We start from the raw sequence: 23598 nt of genomic DNA, 5'->3' as shown, positions 1-23598 counted from the left end.
CCACGATATTATTGTGAGAACTCTGATGATACGATATCACAATTTCAGTTATTGTTATATCCCTAGTCAACAGTAAACAGTAAACCATAAAAAAACTGGAAAAAGTGTGGTGTTTTAAACTTTTGACCGGTAGTGTAGGTTGTTTGTTGTGAATATGTTCATTCAGTATCATCTGTCATTAGTATATTTGGCATACATTTCTTGATGTTCTCTTGGTAACCTGTATTTTCATTTTCTAGGAAGTCATGGGTAACTCTGAGAGTCAGTACAGCATCCAGGGTCCTAAGGGCACCGTCTTCCCTGGAAAGCACAAGCCTCCTTCCCTAAAACCGCGCCTGTCCAAAGATGATGCCCTCTCTCCTCACTCGTGGTGGAAGAGTGCTCCGGTGGGCTCTGGTTACAAAGCACGCTGTGTTGGTCGTGGTTGTCTGTCCCCCCCTAAAAGCCGCCAGCCTTATTCCACCCGTCACTACGACTACGTCACCAAGAGGGGGAGCCCTAGCTGGCAACGCTCTTCCGCATGCGGGATAAGGAAGCGGCATCTCTCTGACGATTATGATGACAATCCATATGGGGCAGAGCTCAATGGAAGTGCCTTAAACGAGGAAGAAATTGATGGGCAAGAGGACCAGAGCAGTCCTCGGGTGGTCATCAAGAAGGATGGAAGTCTCAGGGTGGAGTTTACCAACACCTCAGGGAACCCACTTGTCTTGGATGGTGCAAATGGTCCAGTACAACTCCTTAAATTTTCTCCTAATTTGGAACCACCTTCAACTCCCAATTCTGCAGAACCCAATATGATTCGTAGTGGTCCACCCCCTGCGTCTACCTCCTCCACTGCCAGGACTAGCAAAGGCAGTTCTCTTAGCTCCGATGGCTCCTGGTATGACTCTCCGTGGGGGCCAGCCACAGAACTGTGTGAAGCAGAGCAGCCTTGTCAGTCTGATAGGACACTAGACAACTCCCCTATCCACCAAGTAGACTCCTTTATTGAGCAACCTCCTATGACCATCTCTGATCTTTACCGGGAACCTACAATTGCAGTTACATTTCCTACAGCTAGAGACTTGACTTCACAGCTAGAGCGCCCCCTAATGGACTTGAGAATGCCGCGAGCATCATTTGCATCAGTGGTAGATGTGCCTTTAGAGGAAGAGAGCACTGAATCCAAGCAGTACTCCTCTTATACTTTGCCTTGTCGTAGACCCAAAGCTCATACGTTAAGTGAAGGGATGGAGCAGGAGAGGCAACTGCAACAGGAGCTGAGCAGTCAAGAGTTTGGCTTTTACAAGAAGGACTCCATCAAGAATCGGATCAGACGGTTTAGTGACTGGACAGGCAGCCTCAGTCGCAAGAAGAGAAAGTCCCAGGTAAGATTACACAACTGACATAGACTGTTATTCAAAATCTGATATCACTTATTTCCTGCAAAGTTCATGCAATAATCAGACATCCCTGGTATGTTCTTGAGGTGATGATAAGATTTCTTTGGTACTGAGTTGAATCCTTTTCTGTAGAATAGTGTTGCAATGAATGACTATGCGTTTGTATGGAAACCATACACCCATTCATGTCCTGTTTGCATCATATGTTCTCAAGAAGTCAGTTGTGTAAAGATCTGCAAAACAGGATAGCCTGAAACTAGGACATTGTATAGTTTTACCTCTACTTTGGAAACAGTGGGACAGCACAAAATGAATATGTATCACACAATTTATTTTAGCTGGTGTATGTCATTTAGAAATGCTTTTACGAATTCAACAACCAAAATGGTGCAAAGTATAAAGAATATTTAATCTGATGGAGAACATTTGTAAACCGTGACCGAACCCGCGTCTGTATTTATAGCCTTGATACAACTGGCTGATTCATTCAATTTGCTTTTCCTTGTAAATTCAAGTAGAGTGTTTGGGGAATAACTGTAAGCTTTTCAGAGATTCAGTTGGAATGAAACTAAACACAAGCACAGACTTAACCCTATCCCCTTTCCATGTTAATGAATGACATTATAGTTGCACTGGCTTTTGTTTAGCAAAGATTTACTGGTTGGCCCCACAGTTTTTTGAGAGTTAATCTGCTTAGAAGGATTGCTGCTCAGCCAGCTGTGTCCAGTAAGAAACTAAAGGCCAGCATTGTGGTCTTAATAGACATTTGTGGCTCTGTCCTTGCATCTAAACGGCATGTAAAGCAGTGAAATAGAAAGGATGTCCTAACTTGACCCTGTCATTTGCGTGATGAATGCATAGGATGTGATAGTCTTCATTTTAAGTGTGACAAGGCTTTCACTAAGATCAGTAATGTCCACCACTAAATCTCACAGATCACTGGAGCGCTACGCTAATCTATGGCCATACATGAGGGCTTAGCAGAATGGCCTGTGCCCACTGGGGGATAATAGTGTTCTGCCGCTTAACGGCAAAAGGTAAACTTGTTAACTTTAGGTTACTGATTTAAACAAGCATATTTCTTATGTTGAGGATTAGGGATGTAACAATAACCGAAATAGCATGATATCATATCGTCAGAAGTCTCACAGTAATATCGTGGGCTGTCACAATATATCAAATTACAAAATCCTTTGCTTAGATGCATTGTTTTATAGTACCAATGGCTAATAAACATCGGGAACTACATATCCCATGATTCATTTCAGCACAAACAACATGAAGAAATATATTTTTACATGAATTCTTGGGATTATGACAGAAATAATTCACACCAAAATCTTGTCAAGGTATTTTAAAAGCAAAAAAGTGTTCCATCTACAATTATATCAGCCTCTCCAAAATATTGCAATAAATATCGCACCATAAAATGCATATCGTGATAATATCTTACCGAGAGATTTGGATATCTTTTGATGTTAGTGGAGGAGAAGCTCACTGTTGTTGTGTTCCTTGAGTTAGACACTTCATCAGAATTGCCCACTCCAGTCACAGTAGTTGTTATAGTTAATTTAAAAGAAAACTGTGTAATAAATACAGTTTTAAGAAGAAAATTATTATCCTAATGCAAATAAATTGTAGTAGTAAAGGTGAAAGTAAATGTATACTTCTTTTTTTTTAATATGATTAACTGTTCCATAATTGCAGTGAGAGTCAGGTTGTTGAAGTATTCATGTATAGAATCAGGAAACCGTGATTGACATTATACGGTCTGTCTGCTCCCAGTTGCTGCTGTAAGTTCCTGCTGCATTTACATAGTTCTTCTGGGAGCACTTTTGCTGAGTGCCCAGTCTCCTCCGTCACAGTAGCTCCTTTCAGCAGAAGCTAAACCAGACTCCTGGCTTAAGTCTCGCCGAGCTGCCCCTCCACTGCAGCGCCCTGTTGTGGTTTAAAGGTCACTACGAGATCTCTGTGCCAAAGACCAGGGACCTTCTGTAATGAGAAGCAGCTGGGGACTGTGTACACTGAGTCTAAGAGAAAAGAAGGAAATGTCAAAAACGGCACACCCAATGTTCACGACATGTTGTTTATGTATGAAATTGTTAAATAGTGAAATTGTGGTTCAGAGGGTTCATGGCTGTCAGTGTGGTAGCTAAATATAGAAAAAAATGTTATAGTTGTAACTTGTATTACTCTTATCGCCTTTATTATTAAAAAAATCTTATAAGATGTTGAAATGAAATGTCATTTTAGTACAAATATAAAGCGATGTAATGGAAATGGGTGGCTTTGTCCTCTCCTGATCATCAATTAATAGACTTTAAGCCAGTCCCCTGCAGTACAGCTATTATGAAATGTATCTTTTTTGTTTGTTCACCTGTTAGGTATGTGGATACAATGGAAGCAACTATGGGCCTAAAGTGGAAAAAAAACAACTTGGTGATCAATGTAGTTGCAGAGCTCACAAGTACTACACTTGGAAATTCAAAGCAGACAAATTATGTCCTGTTGAATAAAAATGTTTAAAGTGGCCAAAAAATATGATGACAATGAGGTTCTAGAGCCCCAGTGCTGAGAGCACTCCACTTGGTTGCTAGGGGCAAAATCGATGCTGCAATCTAGTCAAGTGTTGGTAGACTAGTCATTAGGCATGAAAGAGCTCACTTCCATCAAGTGTTCATTTGGGGAATAGGGAAGCCACAACAGAGCTGGAAATTGTCTGAGCCTGGAGGGTTCCAAGCTCCCAGGTGCCATTGCAAGAAATTTGTCCCACTTTCTGAGCCTCAGCGAAGATTCAGAGCCGGTAATGCTGACTTTGAAGTAGCTCTGACTTGGTTCTTTGGAAATGTCTACGCTAATTTTTTGCACTACCTAAGGTCTAATTGAAAGTTTATAGAGAGAACATTGGTTTCTCAGGCTAAAAATTGCAAAATGCATCAGTATTTTAATTATGACCAATAACAGCGTCAAACTCTGATGGATAGACGGCTTGATCAAAGCACTTCCAAGACATCCACTTCTATAGAGGTTAGAATCAAAAATGGTTCACAGAAATATATATAAAATCTGTGTGTAATATGTGTTTAATTTCAATGCAAAAGTTAAACAATACATCTTTAAGACACTGGATGCTTTTGCCGTTTCTTATCTGTATTGGCAAATGTACTTTATTTCTAACTTTAAAACTACTACTTTCTATTTTGCAGGATTCTGGCAGATTCAACCCCAGCGATGCCTTTGATAGCGGCGTAGACGGCCTCACCACTGACACCTCCCCCTCCCAGGTCTCCAGTCTCTTGTGGTTCTCTGGATCATCTAGAGCCCAGTCTTCAGGGGCCATCCACCAAAACACCAACGATGCCCTGCGCCAAAACATCTACGAGAACTTCATGCGTGAGCTGGAGACCGGAACGGGACAGGGAGCAACGGAGCGACCAGACCCATCCACGGGCACTGAGGAAGGGGACAGTGACAGTGAGTCAGCTGAGGGCTCACTGGAGCAACTGGACCTCCTGTTTGAAAAGGAGCAGGGCATGGTGAGGAGGGCGGGCTGGCTCTCCTTCAAACCCCTCGTCACGCTGCACAAAGACAGGAAGCTGGAGCTGGTCACACGCCGCAAATGGAAGCAGTACTGGGTCACTCTAAAAGGTCAGAGTTATTATCCCACTGTGCATTCTTAATGAGTGAAACAATGTGCTGAGTTGAATTTTATAGGGGATTTAGGTGGATTATACTGATTAATAAGGTAATTCTGCATTCTGGAGAGGATTTATATGCTCTAAGTTTGACATGTGATGACTAATCAAGAAATGAGCTAAACAAGCACAATATAAATATTTAAAAGACAAAAAAACAAATTTGAGTTGGTGGGAACATAGTGTTTCCACTGAACCACTGTCGCCCTTGAACAGAGTTTACAACCTTTTCTCAGTATGATGAGTTTGAATAGAAGATATAATAGATAAGAGAACCTTTATTTGTTCTACAATAAGGAAATTGCAGTGTTGCAGGAGAATAGAAATATTCAACCAAAAGGGTATTTAACTATAGAAAATAGACCACACACAAAACAAAATCTAAATTTAACACAACACTGTGCAAGTAGAGAAATACAGGGCTACAACACTCTTATGTACAAAATAAACAGGAAAAGTTACCATTGAATTGTACCAATGAGTTCACATTCTATGTTAAAAAACTGCACATTATTAATAGAAGAGTATGACACGTGTACCTGGTAAGCAGTGATATCTGATAGAACAAGCAATAAAGAGCTTTCTTTGTTGAAATTAATATAATTATTGTATTATTATTTAGATATTCTGTAGCCCAGTAGAATACTTATCTTACATATGTAAATGTAATGTTCCTTGTTGTTTCCAGGCTGTACGTTGCTCTTCTATGAGACCTATGGTAAAGGTTCCCCTGAGCAGGACATGTCTCCTCGCTATGCTCTTCTGGCAGAAGACAGTATTGTCCAGGCTGTCCCCGAACACCCCAAAAAAGAAAACGTCTTCTGCCTCAGTAACTCATATGGAGACGTTTATCTCTTCCAGGTACATAACGCCTCTTCTCTTTAACCTTTTCCTTTGATGTATTTGTTTAATTTTAACTTGATAGAGTCACCACTGGGATTATACTAAAATTACAACTGTCACAGCAAACTTGGCTGCCTGTCCTTCTGGTAGCAGGGTATCACATTTCAATTTTACTTGAAACTATTTTAAATTGTAGATGTGTAGGCCAAGTACCTGGAGAGTACTGTGCGTTTGCCCATTGTGCCTACTGACCTACATACTGCTAACAAATTCATATCCATCCCTGGTTACTGCTGAGCAGCCTTCTCTAAGCTAAAGAATATACGCTCCCAGACTGCTCTAGGTGACAGTGTCTAGACCTGCATCTAATAAAACAGTGCCATATGGAGCTGACAAAAGCCCAGAGGCAAAGAAAGATTCACAGCACCAAGGTTACATCCGAGCGTTTCTGTTCACGCATTTGTTTGTATTGAGTCATTCTAGGTCTCAAGGAAACATTATTGATTTCATAACCAACATGCCAAATGAATCATGCAGATTATTATGAAACAGATGATTAGCAGTGCATATTTTCAGTGCATAATGAGTGTGTGTACAGAATCAATCAATCAGTTTTTCTTTGATTAGACTGTCACAACCTGGCCTACATCTTATCTGATTGTGATACGTGGTAGAAATAGACAAGAACAGGAGACTCCCCAATACCATTACATTAAACTGCATTTAACGTAATGGTATCAAAGCTAGTGTCTCAAAAAGTTGCACTGGTGAAACTGTTACCAGGGTGAAAAGAACAACAATTCAAAACAACAACAAAAAAATCCAATTTGTTTAGATCTTTATAAAAATTAAAAATGCTTTTCTGCCCGTGGTTATACGATTGCTTCCACAATATAGCATTGAAGTTAAGAGACAAGCACAGGTCAGATCTGTGTAGAAGTGACATTTTCAAGGTAATTTTGAGCAGTAAAACCGGTAAATGAATAAATACAAAGTAAATAATGTCAAATGCCATACAGTGGAACATTTTAAGCAAAGCAATAACATCTTCATGGAGACAAGCAGGTGGCTGTCTCTCAAACCTCTACACTGCACCTTAAATGTTTTTGTGGTTCCAGGCCTCTAACCAGACAGACCTGGAGAACTGGGTGACTGCGGTCCACTCGGCCAGTGCGTCTCTTCTCGCCAAGCGTCAGGGTAAAGAGGACACGGTGCGTCTGCTGAGGAGTCAGGTACGGGCTCTGCTTCAGAAGATTGACATGGACAGCAAGATGAAGAAGATGGCCGAACTACAACTGACTGTGGTCCATGACCCCAAGAACCGCAAAGCTATTGAGAACCAGGTAACACACAGGAATTTAATATAATGTATGCTTTATCATTTTAGACAAGGTTCATGTCTTGTAATGTAAACAACAAAAGAAAAAAATTTAAAATTTTATTAGAAATTCCCCTCCTTCTCAAAAAGTTGACTGGATTGAAAAACAACCATTAGCCTATCATTAAAGATTACTTTACTTAAGAAGACTTTTATAGTGCCACAATCATATTTTTTCTAATCTCAAGTTGAGTTCCTGCTAAGAATTGAAAGAACTGAATTGCAAAAATATATGCACCTCTTAACTTGATATATTCTTTATGTTCTTTTGTGTTTGTAATGTACTTCATTTTTTGGAATGGGGTCTGCACAATAAATTCAGGGATTTAAAAAAAATCTTGTACAATTGATGCAGCCATTGTGAATGAACACAACATTGCAATATTTCTTCCTGTCAGTGGGTGAAATGGCCTAAATGCATCAGTCCCCAAGCGTTTTGCTATAGGAACCCATGGGAGCGGCTCAATCCCAGAGCATCAGATTGTAATTCCAGATGTTTTAGAGTAATGGTCTCTCTGTGAGCATTATCCTCTTCCTCCTCCTCCTCCTCTGCGCAGCCCTGGGGAGGAGCTCAAGTACCCAGCATGCCACTGTGGCCCACATACAGCAGATTACACAGGGTATAAAGAGCCAATAATCTAAAGCTCAACAACAACACTAATACTGGTAAAAGGACAATAAGTATTTGCAGGGGAGTGTGGGAAAGTTGAACTCAATCACCTCCATAATCTATCTGGGACTGCATCAGCTCAACTGCCCCAGCAAGTACTTTTGAACATTTTTGTATTGAATATTAAAGGGACACTATGTAACTTTTTTGGAAGAACTGCAAACATAGAGATGTTCTTGTTTTGCTTGCAACTGAACCAGAGCTGAACCAGGACTAAACCAGGACTAAACCAGGACTACTCTTGGACTAAGACCACCCCTGAGAGAATCCCGAGCCCGTGGAGCAGGGTGTCTGCAAAACGCGATCAGGCGTCAGCTGCGGTTAGCTCCGAGTGGCGCGGAGCTCTGTGTTGGTCCTTTTGCCCGCGGTTACCTGATGGTGTAAGTGGGCACACCTCTGGGCCCATCCCGACACTTGGAACTGTAATGATGGCGCTTCACCGCTGCTGATATTGCATGATTTTAGTAAATGTATGAAGAAAAACTAAAAACCCACAACTTCAATCCAGGTTAAAAAAGCATTATAATGCACTTTACTGACATTTGTACTGAGCAAAATATTAAATTTTTTTCCCTTTAATGCCATACATGCTTTACAGCACTTTATGCTTTTATAACATATTACTCCCAACACTGAATAGAAATGCAGGTGACAAACAAGTTACATTGTGCTCCTTTATTTAAAAAAAAACAAAAAAACAAAAAAAAACATAATTAGCATTGTAAGGTAGGGGCATTGCTTTAGCTGTGCTCTATTCTTCTATTCTTTGTGAATGCTCCTTCTCTTCTTGCCTTAGTGACAGAATTTCTCTTACATCCAATTTCCTTTCAGACTTTCCTGCTACAGATCTCTCTATAGACAAATTCCTCCATGCAACCTCCATAAATGGAAGCAGTCAGTCCTGCACTACTGATGACCAATGGGCTTGTCACTGGGCTTATAGACTCTTAGACGACCAGTATGCAATGTATCTGCTTCCAATTACCCCTGGATGCCACCTCAATCACAGGGTCAGGATGGTGCACGGGGAGAAAAGTGCCTCGAGGTTGATGATAGATTTAGAGTTTTTCTGTGGATCAACTACAACTAAACTTTGATGTATCCATGCACACCCCCCACCCATGTCTGCGCCAGAAAATGTCTTTTGATGTCCCTACGTGCTCCCCTTAAACACACTCGCCCTATGATCAAGTTGCATCGGAGGGCCTATTTTGCATTAAGACCTATTAAGACAGCAGATGCCAAATAAGAAAAGATGAGCATCACTTACAAGGATTGCTCATTTGTGCCAGGGTTAATGGCTCTGAAATGCATGTAAATAATTTGTGCGTGCAGTCCAGATGGGATCTTGTTTTTAACTGATGGTGTTGTTTGTCTAAAAGCACTGATTCGGTCCAGTCTCAGAAGGCGGTCCACAAACACTGACTGCATCAGCATTTTGAAGGGACAACAAAGATGCTCACTGGAATACATGCTCCTATTAAGTTTCTTGCTTGCAGCTATTTTTGAACCACCCCGAATAAAGCTGCCAATATTTGACTGCTGGAGTGTGATTTTGTGGTAGTTTACTGCATTTGGGATTTTAAGTAGTCAAATTTTAAAGGTCCTATATTAAGAAAATTTAGTAATCCCTTATTATTATTCTTGAATAATCCTTTATAATTAGTCTGTCCCCAAAACGCAAAACACTCTGTTCTCCCTTGTGATATCATGAAGCAGTAGTTTTCAAGTTAATAGCTGATGTGGTCATTTAAAGCACTGTCTCTCCAAACTTTTTTTCTGGGGACCCATATTTTAAAAGTCAACCTTCGCAAACCAAGTCAATAGACATTATTTGTAAATCACAAAATAATGGTGGATTTGATCATTATTGAACATTAATGAGGATATTTTATTCTTGACTGAGTGATCATATCTCTCTGAACAATTAGTATCACTCAAGTTTTAAACAGAAAAACAGTCAGTGAACCAGCAATAAAAGGATAAGTCGCTTTTTGTTTTCAGCATTCAATTGAACCATAAATATTGGAAGCAAAATAGTCAATAAAATAATTACAAAAAGTTTTGAAATTATACAAAACATGTCTTAACATTTCAACCTACATGCAGATCGTGACAAGGTGACCCGAAAACCACCCGAGGATCTATTCTTTGGGAAACAATGATTTTAACTAGTAATAAAGGTAACTTGAAGTAGTTTTAGTAAAAATAACAGAAGTACAATATATGCAGTAATAGTAGTAGTAGCACACTGGTGGTTTTGAAAGAACACAATTTGCCCTCTCTTTTTCAATAAAATTCAACAAAACTGCAAAAAAAAAAACCTTCAAAATCATTCTTTCCCACATCATAGTTAGGGCCAATTTTCCATTTTTTATGTGAATGACTTACATACCATACTCAAGATCACCTCAAAAATGTCCATGCTTTAAATGTCATTGACTCAAGGTCTGTTAGTCCACCTGTGCTGATATACGAGCCCTTTCATGGCACATTGCACACAGTTTTACACGCTTCCATGGTGATTTGTGTGCGAATTTTTTGTTTACGATGTTTAAAAAGCCAAAGGTCCACAAAGCACCGCCTGGCCCATTACCGCACTGTGCAATGTTAAGGAATTCCATCAGGGTGAACTGTAATAGGACAACTCCACAAGGTGCACTATTGTAAATGAACTCAAGCCATTAAACCCAGTTGTTATGGCGAGCTGTTTAAGTAAAAGTGTTCCCATTAAAAGTAGTCTCCAGCCAAGCGACTAAGCACTTTCTAAAGCTTACATATGCAAACAGCAAGAGGACGAAGGACGCCATAAATTGTGTGTGAGGAGTGTGTTTAAAAGTGGTCTGGACAGTGTCACTTTGCTTTCTGAATGTACATAAAGTAAATCCAAGGGTTTACAATGCATGAAGTCAGATCTGCAGTCATTTGTGCTATCAGGCTTTTTGCACCTCCTCCCAACATCTGCAAGCAGTTAAACCAAATAAGTTTTACTGACCCTGGGTTGCCAATTCAGCTTTGTCCCTAAAATGTCCACTAATTTAGATTTAAAACTTTTTACAGATTCAGCAGTGGGAACAGAACTTGGAGAGGTTCAACATGGACTTGTTCAGAATGCGCTGCTACCTGGCCAGTCTACAAGGAGGAGAGCTGCCCAATCCAAAGAGTCTACTGGCCATAGCGAGCCGACCTACCAAAACCACGCTAGCCCGCCTGGGAATCTTCTCTGTGTCGTCATTCCATGCATTGGTAAGGAACATATATACATTTGAGTATTTTTTCAGTATCGTAGCAGAACTGTAGCCAGGCTGGTGCCACCTAGTGCCTCTGCTCAATTTCATTTCTCTCCAGCGACTAGGTCAGGAATCGTAATACACTAAATGGTTCACAAAAACCCTGGAAGGGTGAGTTCAGGCACCAGCCAATCAGCGAAGAGCCATACATTCTGTGTTGGCAATGATTCCCGAGACTGAGGATTTAAAGTCGGAACAAAGAGAATGTTTGGTGAATTTTATCAAGGGGAAAGACGTTATTGCCCTTCTTTCTATAGGATTTGGGAAAAGCTTAATATACCAGTTAGCCTCGTTAGCGATACATTACATACGTCATGACCAAATAGCAGCGATTGGTTAAATGAAAAAAGTACCCACCTACCGTCAAGCGAAAGAATTCTAACGCTGCAAGGTCAGACGGTTTCTACGAAGTGAAGAGTCATAGGTGTAAATGTAGCTGTAGCAGGAATAGCAAACATAAGGCTACGTTTATACGATGACAGAAGACGCAAAAGCAGCGTTGCGTCTTCACTTTTTATTCCGTGTTTAGACAAGCATTTTCAGAAGGAAATCTGTGTGCATACGGTGACGCAAAAGTGTGTGGAATTCGATTGGGTATGCATGCCAGGTGGTGAAATGGTGACACTAGGTGGTGATGTATGTGACATTAAAGTGTACGCGACGTGAGCAGATCTGACAAGAGTTTTGCGTCTTGGGCAGTATAGATAGAAATGCTACAGTGGAGCATATTCAACTTTTCCGCTCTGGAGGGTGGTTTCAGATTTTTGTGTTTTTAAGCCCCAAAAATGCTGTCACCGTCTAAACGAAAGGCACTTCTGATAAAATATATGTCGTTTTTACCCACAAGCGTTCTCGTGAAAACAGGCCTTTACTCTCAATTTATAGTTTCATCATGTAACTTTTCTAAGGTCCACCACCTGTTTGTGTCAGTGGAGAAGTCGAATACCATTATCTGGAATATTCTAGGCAAAGAAAATAATATCACTCTAGAGACAAGCATGTAATGGTTGAAACAATACTTTTAATACTTGTACAGTGAGAATCATATGAGAAAGTGTCTATAATGTTAGCCATGGAAATAATTGCCCTTTTTCCAGTCTGCCTATTACACGAGCAGGGCTATGTAACAAAAGAAAGGAAGGCTTTTTGTATTGCACATAACCGTCTCTCACTACACCTACATTACTGCAATTCTATGTAATTAAGGTAAACTGATAAAATGACATTTGAGTGAGAAATGGATGTCATTACTGATAACTGTGTGTATCTGTCCAGATTTGTTCACGTGATGAGGCCACTCTGAGAAGGCGTTCACTGTCCCTCACCTGCAGACAGAGAAAGAGAGGTCTGTTCTCGTCCCTCAAAGGCTTGGACAACCTGACAAGGAGAGGCAGAGAGAAGAGACCGTCTGCATCACAGGTACACACACAGAAAATAATAGGTCTTTGAATGCACCATGGACGTCAACAAACCCAGCAGAGGGTTCATTATATTCAAAAGGCATAATCACATATCAGACCTGTAGATTCCATGTGTGTAATTTTGATAAAGATGAATAGGCTGGAACAATGTGCTGCATCTTTTAGACTACTTCTGCTTTTGGATAGAGTACATTGTATAGAGCAGTCATTTCAAATTAAAAATAATAATATCTCAGTTATACCTCAGTGGATCATTTGAACATTTTTATGAAGATAAAACTTAGATAGTATTATTGTTTTGTCACAGTTTTCTGACATGTCATTATAATATTAATTATTGCAACCTCAGATATTGCAACCTCAAGTATGATTTTGCTCATATTTTTCAATGTCTGCCTCAAACCTTAAAAGCGGTAGTAGCAGTTACAGTGGTCCCTCATTTATCGCGGGGTTATGTTCTAAAAATAACCCGCAATAGGCGAAATCCGCAAAGTAGTCAGCTTTATTATTATATATGTTTTAAGGCTGTAAAACTCCTCACCACACACTTTATACACTTTTCTCAGACAGGACAGTTACAACCCTTTTTGCATCCTTCTTAAAACTTATTGCTGCTGTCGTCCTTATGTTATTTTCCTCCTTCTTTATATAACGAACCAAAGATTCATTTAATTTAATTTCCGTAATGGCGCCCTACAGCCATGTAACTTCTTCAGCATGTCCAGAAGTCCAACTTTCTGTGTGATGGTTAATATCTTCCTCTTCCTTTTGGGTGCAACCTCAGGAGCCTTTGTCAGTGCAGAACGTTTCGTCGACATTGGGGGTTTTGTCTTGCAGAAATACAGCACTTCAGAATCACACTGCTAGAGATCGAACATTTATGTAAATGTGGCAGCTGACTACATTCTGTACTGTGCAGGAGACACGGCATGGAGGAGATTGACTGACAATGGTCTACAGTTCCTCAGCCAATCAGGACGCAGAGGGAGGAACAGGGGAGAAAAAAAGCATGCAAACTTACACAAAAAAAAAAATCTGCGAAACAGTGAGGCTGCGAAAAGTGAACCACGTTATAGTGAGGGACGACTGTAAACACATAAAACAGAATTACATCCAATTCATTATTTAAACCAAGAAGTTGTGTTTTTTATTTTCCTTCAGCATGATTTAGCTTGTAAAATGACAGAATAATCTTCTGTGAGTCTCTATTAGTTATAAAACTCCTCAGGTGGTCTGGATTATCCCAGTGCTTAATACAGGATCATTCCGTACATGTGTTGAACAGCTCAAAACCATATCCACACTCTGCCTAATATTATGCAGGGTCTTATACTTAGCCCCTGCGTGCGTATTCTTTAAATAAACAACCAGAAAACATTTATTGCTCACTTTACTTTGCCTCAGCGAGCACTGTTAAGAGAAAGCAGCTTTGACTTACGATCCCCCCAAAGCAGAGTTTATTAATTAGAAGTACACAAACTCTGAATCCCCGGTGAAGTTGGAGAGCAAACCTCCCATCATTGAAAGCGCAGTGGGAGCATTCCTTACCCAGGTGCTGTGGGGCAAGGGGGCTGGAATTCTCTCCCAGGTTAGTAATTAGACTCTTTATTTATTGATACGGGAATCCACCACTCCTGCAGCCTGTGGGCACACTGCACAGAACGCTGGTGGTCTATTTAGAGAAGCAGGAAATGCAAGTCTTGAATGGGGCAAAGAGAAAAACATTATCTTTTCATTAACTGTGATGTGGTGTAGTTTGCAGGTTAGCGTTGTTAAATGCTAATCGGCCTCCTCGCTAAGTGACATCAAACTGCCTACAAAGTGTTCCGATTTGCTCTGCTCATCCATTAAACTAAGCCCACCCTGCTTTGATACGGCTGCTCGTCTAGCAGAAAATGTGTTATCTTGTGCGTTGTTATTTTTCTACAAGGGAACTCCTGCCAACCCAGCCAGTTCTAATGAAGCCCAGTTGTGATTTGCAGCGCAGAAGGCTGAGGTGGCGCTGTTAGCACAAATATGAATTATTAAAGGCCATATGTGGTGAAAGGCATTCTCCCCGCTCTCTCTCTCTTCCCCCTTCTCCCTTCGACTCTCCACAGTCACACAGACTCCGGCAGATGGCTGGTGTAAAGATGCTAAATATTAAAAAGCTTCCCTTTTTCTCTCAGGTCATCTTCACCTCAAAGGCTTCCTTCAATGTCTCAGTAATATGGGAGGTCTTTCCTGTTATGTGACTATTTTTGGGCACTGTAAGTCTTCATCACTGTGGGTGGTGGGATTTTGATCTATCTAACAGATTGGAACAGGGAGTTATGTGAAGTTAGTTTGGATTAATTAAGTTATTTTCTTTGTGTGAAATGGTACTAATTAAAACCCTGTCTTAGTTAAGATTCAGGAATGCTTTATTCACTTTATCGCACTTTGCATTTGATCCTCAAACCTGTCAGGCGCAATGGCCATCACAGTGTAGGACCTGGGGATCCATCTCCAGATCTTGAGCAAGACTTGGTCAGGACTTCCTTAAGCCAGGAGTTCATTGTGCCCGTTTTGAGCCAGTTTTTCACTCGTGCAACTGTTTTTGGGATCAGCCCGGGTTTTGGCTTAATTGGGTGTCGTGCTTAGTGTAGTATTGTAGGTCGCAAGAATATCAAACCTATTTGAAATCCTGTCGCCTCTCATGAGGGTTTCGCTCTGTTGAAGTAGTTCCACGAGCTGTGAACTTTTAAACTCTGCGATTTAGTTGAACAGCTTGAGCTGGGGCTGAGTGAAATGATCGAAACGGTGTACGTCTGGAATTAGTAGGAGGATTTTACCTATTGTGCATGCTTTTGACTTATGTTTGTAAATTGAATATTAAAAGTTATTTTCCTGATCTTGTGTCAATACCAAAAACAAACATGATTTACTTTTTTCTTATCGCCACTCCTAATTTCAAGTTTTACCGCTTACAGATTCAAAGTACTTCTTCTAGCCATGACTACTGGGTTGAGACTTATTTTGTTTCCTTCTGAGATCCACTGTCACTTTATCTCTCTCTCCTAACCTAAAACACTATGTAATCTGAATTTTCCTTAGCCTCCTTTTACTACTCTTCCCTTCAATCTCTAAACATCAGAGAGCTCGCCTGCAGCCTTTGTACCACAATTTCCATACTGACTCATCTCTGTTGACGGAACCTAAATCCCATTTAGCCCCGCAACCGTGTTTCTGACAGCCCTAGCCCTAAAGTCAGCCATCTTTTTCCTCTGTCTTCTTTTCCTGTCCAGGGTTGGATGTAAACAGTGAGTAGCAGGCTTTGTGGGAAGTAGGCCAGGGAGATGTGAGGATTTGTGTGAGCGTTGGTAATGCACGCTAAATTTAGTGTACGTTTACAGAAATGCTATAAATGTGCAAGTGCTGGTGAGGGAGAGTTACTGCAAGGTCAGAGCAGGGTTTGTGTATACTTGAGAAAACGTAGGGGTAATCCTATCCAGATCCTTAGTTAGTTTGATCCCGTGCTTAGGAATGTTGGTTTTTCTGCCTGATTTAAGGGTTAGTGGTTTAATGGTACCTACCCCTAGATTAAATAATCCCTGGTTAAACTGAGTTTGTTCATTTGTAATTGGTCATGGTTTGGGCAGTGTAAAAGTATAAAATTCTAAATTCTAGTGTAATGTAATGCACCATAAATGAAAGAGAAATGTGCTCAAGTTTACCTATTTTTTATTTTATTTTATTTTTTATGAAAATGCATAAAACAACATCAGACATTTTAAAATATATTTTAAGGAATGGTCACATATCAGTGACAAACCTGCAAACTTCAGTCACAACGGGGCAAAAGTCAACAATTAGTAATGTGTGTGTCTGTAGATTTATCAAAAAGTGATAGATTTATGTGTGAACAAGAAAAATTTGTGGATAGTGCATAATTTCTTCTGTCTTTTTAATAAAAACTTACAAACCAGTCACCAGGAATCAGTTGTATATTTGTAGCACTATGGGCTTTCCTGGCATTTACGCCTGACGCCTGAACTAACAGATAGCCAGGTCATCTCCGTTTTATTAGGGTTGTCTAAACTTAGCTTTGGAGTGTATAAATGAATAAAAAGTGATGTTCTGGGAGAGTTCAAAGCGGGGTTGGGCGCACTTGAGAAATAAGGAGTGGTGATCCATGCAGGCAGATACTTAGTTAAGTTGTGATCCTCCATTCACCCCTTCCTCACTGTAGCTCACCAGCCGTTCAGCTCTAGGGGATGTTTACAGCAATAAGACTTTGACTTCAACTTGTCACTGATGATGCCTCTTTTGCTCAATGACAAAATATCCCCAGCAAAATTCCCTGTCTGAGTGCGCGCAGCAGTCGCACCAGCCAAATAACGGATGGCTGGCTGTCACCGCTGTGTTATAGACTTGTTAAAGCCCTCACAGTCACCTACAAGCAGCCAGGCTTAGCCCCGAGCACGCACACACAGCACCACGACACACCTTTCAATCACTTGGAGGAGACCGGAGGAGATCAAATGGAGCAAAAAGAGGAAGGATTTCCAACACACACCGGTGGAGATGGAAAAATTGTAGTGATTTTCACATCATAACTATCTGTCCGCCTCTTTGTACAAAAATAAATCTGGAATGCCCAATATAGCTTTTATTGTCTTAGATTAGATTGTCTTGGAAAAGTGATGAAAAACATATTATTTCATATTTTGAATTGACTTTTTGCACTATTAGCCAACCTGACTTTTTTCAGTTGGTTGACATAGGTTTCATGTTTTTGTGTTTGTTGTTATTATTATTTTGACTGTATGCATGCTGGTGTGCTAAAATCTCCCCTCCCGTTCTGGTCCATAGAACTGGAAAATAGGGTTGCAGAGAAATATTTTTGATAAAAGTGTTAGAATCTTGGTATCCTTACTGACACAGAGCAGGCTGCCACTATTGGAGTCTCTAAAGCAGTATCAAAGCACTGAGTCACCACACGTACTTTTTAATTAGCCACATAATCGTACCACATGCGTCCAGTACTGTTAGCAACCCAAATCATTTATGAGTCGATTAGCATGGTGCCCCTGTGTCTGGTAGTCTGCTCTTCTGAACGTCTTTTTATTCCTTCCAGATCTTTGATGGCGACTGCGTGGGTCAACCGTATAACCTCCCGCCAAGAAGCTCAGAGGTGAGCCATAACCAATGCCAATGCATGATATGTCTGGAAATTCCTCTAACATCTGTCAATTCAATCTCGTGTCAGTATTGTATGTATCGGATTATGGTTTTTAACATCGAGCAGACATGGCAGGCAGGAGTGTGCTGTGTGCTATATGACCTCTGCTGCTTTGAGCCTTTGATAGTGACCTATACAGATATAGCTGACATGTGTATTACTAGTACAGCATGAAAGCAAAACCCTTTTATGTCGAGGTGTAGGTACAAGATAAGAGCGAGAATCTGACAAGAATTTTACTGCGGCAGAGAAATGCTTAAATATTTTAGGCATGGTGTGAATAGCCTGGATGCTCCATGTGGCATTTTCTAGGTTTGGTTGTCAATCAGTGCAATACAGTGGAAAGAGTGCTTCTACCGTATTTTCCAGACTATAAGTTGCTCCGGAGTATAAGTCACACCAGCCAAAAAATGCACAGTGAAGAAGAAGAAAAAACAGAACAGCGAACAACAGGCTGAATAGGTGTTAATATGTTAACGTAACATATTAACAGTTATTCAGATAATTATAGCATAAACAACAGAACATAAGTTTACCACACTCACAATTTCACTCCGTATCGCTAAATCCATTGAATTCTTCATCCTCAGTGTCACTTCTGCGTGACCTCCAGAAATAAACCATAGACCCATGATGTAAACGGAGCCCCGCTTCCACTTCTGTGTAGTTGTCATCAGACTCAGCATCAGTTCCTGTTAGAATTATTCTAGCCTTTCTGAATCCCGACAGGATGGTTTCGGTTGTCACTGAAGTCCAGGCTTTGTCGATCCATTCACTGACTTCTAGGACAGTTGCATGGTGCACCCTCCTGGTTGTCGTGAAGCTGTGTTCTCCATCCCTGCTTTCCGCCAGTCCCTCACAAGTTTCTCGCTCACTCCTAACTTTCTTTCTGCTGCTCGATTATCGCTTTCGGCTGCATATTTCAGTATTTGTAGCAAGACAGCGGCTTTTTCTATATGAGGCATGCGCAGTAGAGTGCGAAGTGACAGTGGTACAGGAGTAATGGTAGTACTAGATACTGATACACAAGCCTAGAGTGCCCTCTCGCGGCTGTCAGCCTGAAAATTTTAATATGTAAATCTCACCGGAGTGTAAGTCGCAGGACCACCCAAACCAAGAAAAAAGTGCAACATATAGTCCGAAAAATATGGTAATTAAAGCTTCTATATGATTCAGAATTTACTTTTATGAGCTTTAAGCCCCCTTAGAATGTTGTCATCAAAAACAGACCTTTCGTTCAGTTAACATTGACAATGCCAGTGCTGAAGTTATTCAAATGATTCAACATCTGTATTACCACATCACATCCCAAGGCAGAACAGAGTGTTTTCTGTTTGAGAGAAGAACTAAAGTTGCAGGATTTATGTGCTAAACATGTGTGAATGAAACAAGGCACAATTCTGGGACACAGCATTATAACATGGATCAGAAAATAGTGTAATATGGGCCTGTTAAGTGTTTTTTTTTTCCATATAGCACTCAAAAGTTTTTAAAATGTTGACTGTTTTAACAATAATTTTTAGATAGTATAGTGTTTTTGTTATATACATAGATAAAATATTTATAAAACAATGATATCACTGGTTACCTCTGTCCCACCGGATGATATAATTCACACAAAAGTCCGTGGTTACTGTGGCTACTGTGAAAAAGCAGCCTTTGTGGGTGAATATAATGAGATCTAAGAGGAGTTTTTTGGAACAGTACTGCCTTTCATTGGGTTAACACGTTACTATGGCCCTAATTGCGGCTGACTCCTTGTGGTTGAATGCTGGTCTTTAGTTTTGTCCCTCCGTGAATGTGAGAAAAACAGTGCGTCAACAGAATCCATTTTGATTTAGTGAGGATTAAGATTGTTCGGGGTGGGAAGTGGAGAGAGACAGAGGGGCGAGTGCGGTGCGATTGATTTTTGTCGACCCATACAGTTCCTTCTATCAGTCCTGATGACTTTGCCTGTTGTCCTACTGTGGTCCCAGATCCCCTCAAATACACCATTAACCCCAGCTTTTTCTACGAATCCTTTTGAAGTGAAGTCAAGTGAAGGGGCTGTTTGCATGCACTGTATATGTGTTAAGTGTCCCTATTAACAGCTCATACCTGCCATATGCTTCTTCTGGCTGGTTTACATGCCCTCCAGGGACTATGGCGCTTTCGTACACTATAGGATCTATTATGAATAAGCTTTTTTGAAGGGTGGACCTGAATAGACAACAGCTGGCTTTTTACAAACAAAAATAGTTCACTTAGTTTGAAAGGAAATGACCTACTAGCCTTTTTTATTTCTACTTTCTTGATGAGGGAAACATCACCTTCTTTCATTTATTGTAACAAGAGCCTTGTGAGAACTAGACCTTAAGATATCTAGACAAGCAAAAAACAAACAAATCGTGCCTGTATAAAATTGTCTTAATAAATTAGTAACACCTTAGTAACACTTAAAGATTGTCTCCCACAAGAACCATAAAAGGAAAAAGACTAATTTTAGATAGTCAGCTTTTGGAATTTCCATGGAAGCAGGTTCCATTTTAAACTCAAAAGAAAAAATACATAAGCAGTAAGCGGGTGTGTGCATGAGAGATTTTGAGTTATTACAACTTTAAAACCAAATGTCATATTTGTAAGTCACAGTCTATAAATCCTAAGAGGTTACCACGGCCAACTTTGTTTACAAAATCCTACTTTGTCAGCCTTTAATAATGATGTCATCTTGTGCTTTGCTTTAGCGACATCTGGGCCAAGAATTAACCGGCCAACTGTGTGTTTAGTGTATCCCACAATCCCAGAGGCCTGACAGTTGTAAGAACAGGAGGCCTGGATCTTACATTAATCCACTGCAGGTTTTTCAGGATTGCTCTTTTCTTGGACACAAAAGCCCCAAGTCTGTCTGTTACACAGCCCCGAGCATTCTCATCAGAGGCTCCAGCAATGAAATCACACTCACTTCACCTGCTTCCCTTTTCACTCCTTTAAGAATTACTGTGGTACTGTGATCTCCGACATCCTGATCTTCTGTCTGTGTCGCCGCCCCTCTCCACACTCCACTGCCCATCAATACATACAATGTCAAGAGACTCTACTGGAAGCTGAGGGACCAGAACTAGCCCTTCTCTGCTGCATTCTGTCATTACTGTGCAGAGGAAAAAGAGGATGAATACTTCTTTAGCATATAAGACATGGTTTGCTTGTAATATTTGTGTTACTAAGACACTGTATGCTTTAAAGGTGTAACTTTTCAGGAGCGGGGTTTGACACTTGCTTGATATCAAGGAGTTTACCTAATGTTAAAACGTGGAACATTCAAGGCAAAGCAATGACATTTCCGTGGACACAAGCAGGTGGTGGACATTTCAACAGAAAAGTATAATGCACCTTTAACATATTCCACTAAAGGTGCTTAATGGAAAAGATGTTTTGGCTAATGATTTTAATACACAAATCACCTCTTTAGTATGAAACATTAGTACTCGTTTCTAGTTCTCTAAACTAACATAACTCTAAATTTGATATGAGTATCCTGTTTGACATACATTTGTCAGCCCACCCAACTTCAATACAACCACCCAGTTGGTGAGCAGACAGATGAGCTGCTCATCTCTTGTTTCCTATGTCTCCATAAGTTTACATGGTCAGACTTGCTGATTCACTGGAGATCTGGTGGTCTTGGTTTGGTCAGAGTGTATCCCTGTTCCCCTCAGCCTTGATAATTGTGGTCTTTCCCCACCAGAGACACGAAGTCGCAACCAAAACCCCAAACTCCCCAAACACTGAGCACCCCTTCTTTTAATACCCATTCCAAAACCTCAGTGTTACTGCCACCAACAAATAATTACCTTCTAAAGCTTTGCTTTGAAATAGACTGGCCCCTATGTATTGCATCACGTGTGCCTATAATTGCTTGTGGCTTTGGTTATTGAGTACACCGATATCATTGAGACGTCTAGACATGTGTACATGGTCATTATGAGGACTATTATTTGAAGAAACTGCAGTCTGAGCTGTCAAATGAATCCCTGAAAGTCTAATTCTATGACATTTCTGCTTGGCTGTTTGATCCATGGCCATTCATTTACACTAATGGAACTGTATTGATTTGTGGGCCATAACTCAGAGTCTGCCACATTCACTCCTCTAGGCCCCTCCCACTCTCTGTTTACTTCCTCTTTCTTCTGCCTCCCTTTCACCATCTTATTTATGTTCTCTCCAGAGGCTGGACGTCCTGAGCAGCATTTACTCAATGTCGCCCCCTGAAGGTGGAGTATGGGACAGCAAGGCAGATATGGTTATGTGTGTCTACATGCCAGACGGTTTGACAGTACAGATTCCAGTGAGGAGAGACCAGACAGCGGCTGACCTTCTTTCTGTGGCATGCAAGGTTGGTTTGCAAAGAAGCTCTCACGTTTACAGCAAAACAGTGAAGGAGAAGATTTTTTTATAGTGCACATTTCAGACAAAAATGCTGGGAAATGAGCTTTACAGAGAAGCACTGCATAAGCAATAAAAATCCCTCAATAAGTTCTAGACTATGAATTCACATCAGTTTAGGTAAATATTGAAGTCTTTCACATTTTAGGATTATAAAAATCACTGTGTGGGCTATACTGGTGTACTACACATTTGTAATTAAAATGAATAGTAATAGATAGTATCAGAATGAATAGTGGTTGAATTGTATGTTTTCTTTAACGGTAAGTGTAATAGTAAATCTAATCATCATTATGGAGGGTGCACACTTTTTCTACTGATCTTTTTCACCTGCTTCTTTTTATAGAGATAAATAAGTCTAATGCCATATTGTGGAATATTCCACTGAAAGTAATTTCCATGAAAACCTAACTACTGAAAATCCAATCTGGTATGTTGGACCAGATTGCAATGCCCTTTACCCACACAGTTCTTTATTTGTTTACTAACCACAGTCCCCATTTGAATACTGGATTTCCCATAGCAACTATTCTGCTGATTCTCTTCCCAGGGGTGGTGCGTAACACATCTATTCACCCATTGTCTGACTGACTTTTATAGACACACACAAACACGCGCTACTGTCCCTTTGGGTGAAGCCATTTTGTTTAGTGCAAATTTCTCATCACAAAAGTGTAAGGCCTGAATAATTCACGCCTCGGCCACACTGCAGCTGTTGTGCGAGGAGCCGCGGTGTGAAATATGGAGGTAAAATTGTCACTACATGTACAGCTCTGAATACTGTGCTTGTGTGTTGATAGGTAAAACAGCTGGATCAGACTCTGCACTGCTTACGCCTGCATAGAACAGCAAGACAAGAAGTGGAGATCAGGACTGTGTCACATGATGAGATCCTTGATGACCTGGTAAGGGTTCAAATATGAAGGATACACTCTATTATGTGGAGTCAGTTCACTTTAGCTGATTTGTTTAACTCTTGTCGTAGGTCAGTGATCAGCTAGAGGTGGTCCCTATTAATGTGTTTACTCTGCACATGAGCAAACCGAGCAGCGCGGCAGATTTCGGTGAGTCAGCTTTAATCTAAATCTTTTGTTCTTGCCGTATGTTAAGTTATGCACATTTTTAATAACTTCCGCTTCATCTCCTGGCAGGTTTTGCAGTTACAGGGCACATAGATGGGCAGAAGAACAGCAGGATCTTTGTCAGTGAGGTGCCTTTGGATGGGCTGGCCTATTGTCAAGGTGCTTAACTGTCCATTGTGCTAAGAATTGTATTACTTGATAGCTGCCCA

At 40.6% G+C, this 23598-nt stretch overlaps 1 protein-coding gene across 4 annotated transcripts in view; it reads left to right on the top strand.

Annotated features, from left to right (window-relative positions):
- tiam2a (TIAM Rac1 associated GEF 2a) overlaps window positions 1–23598 on the top strand; it is a 102639-nt gene that overhangs the window by 49675 nt on the left and 29366 nt on the right. For all 4 annotated transcript variants that reach the window (XM_055161281.1, XM_055161287.1, XM_055161294.1 and 1 more), the window contains exons 3-13: window positions 240–1370; window positions 4592–5033; window positions 5769–5941; window positions 7042–7266; window positions 11032–11217; window positions 12537–12680; window positions 17781–17837; window positions 22090–22257; window positions 23108–23212; window positions 23293–23371; window positions 23459–23548. In XM_055161281.1, coding sequence (XP_055017256.1) covers window positions 246–1370; window positions 4592–5033; window positions 5769–5941; window positions 7042–7266; window positions 11032–11217; window positions 12537–12680; window positions 17781–17837; window positions 22090–22257; window positions 23108–23212; window positions 23293–23371; window positions 23459–23548 — 2794 coding nt within the window. In that variant the 5' untranslated portion in view covers window positions 240–245. The remainder of the gene's footprint in view (window positions 1–239; window positions 1371–4591; window positions 5034–5768; window positions 5942–7041; window positions 7267–11031; window positions 11218–12536; window positions 12681–17780; window positions 17838–22089; window positions 22258–23107; window positions 23213–23292; window positions 23372–23458; window positions 23549–23598) is intronic.

The sequence above is a fragment of the Boleophthalmus pectinirostris genome, unplaced genomic scaffold (assembly GCF_026225935.1).
Source record: "Boleophthalmus pectinirostris isolate CB_2022bp ecotype Guang Dong unplaced genomic scaffold, ASM2622593v1 HiC_scaffold_10, whole genome shotgun sequence".
Lineage (NCBI taxonomy): Eukaryota > Metazoa > Chordata > Actinopteri > Gobiiformes > Gobiidae > Boleophthalmus > Boleophthalmus pectinirostris.
The sequence above is the reverse complement of the archived record's forward strand: the minus strand, read 5'-3'. Positions and strand labels throughout refer to the sequence as shown.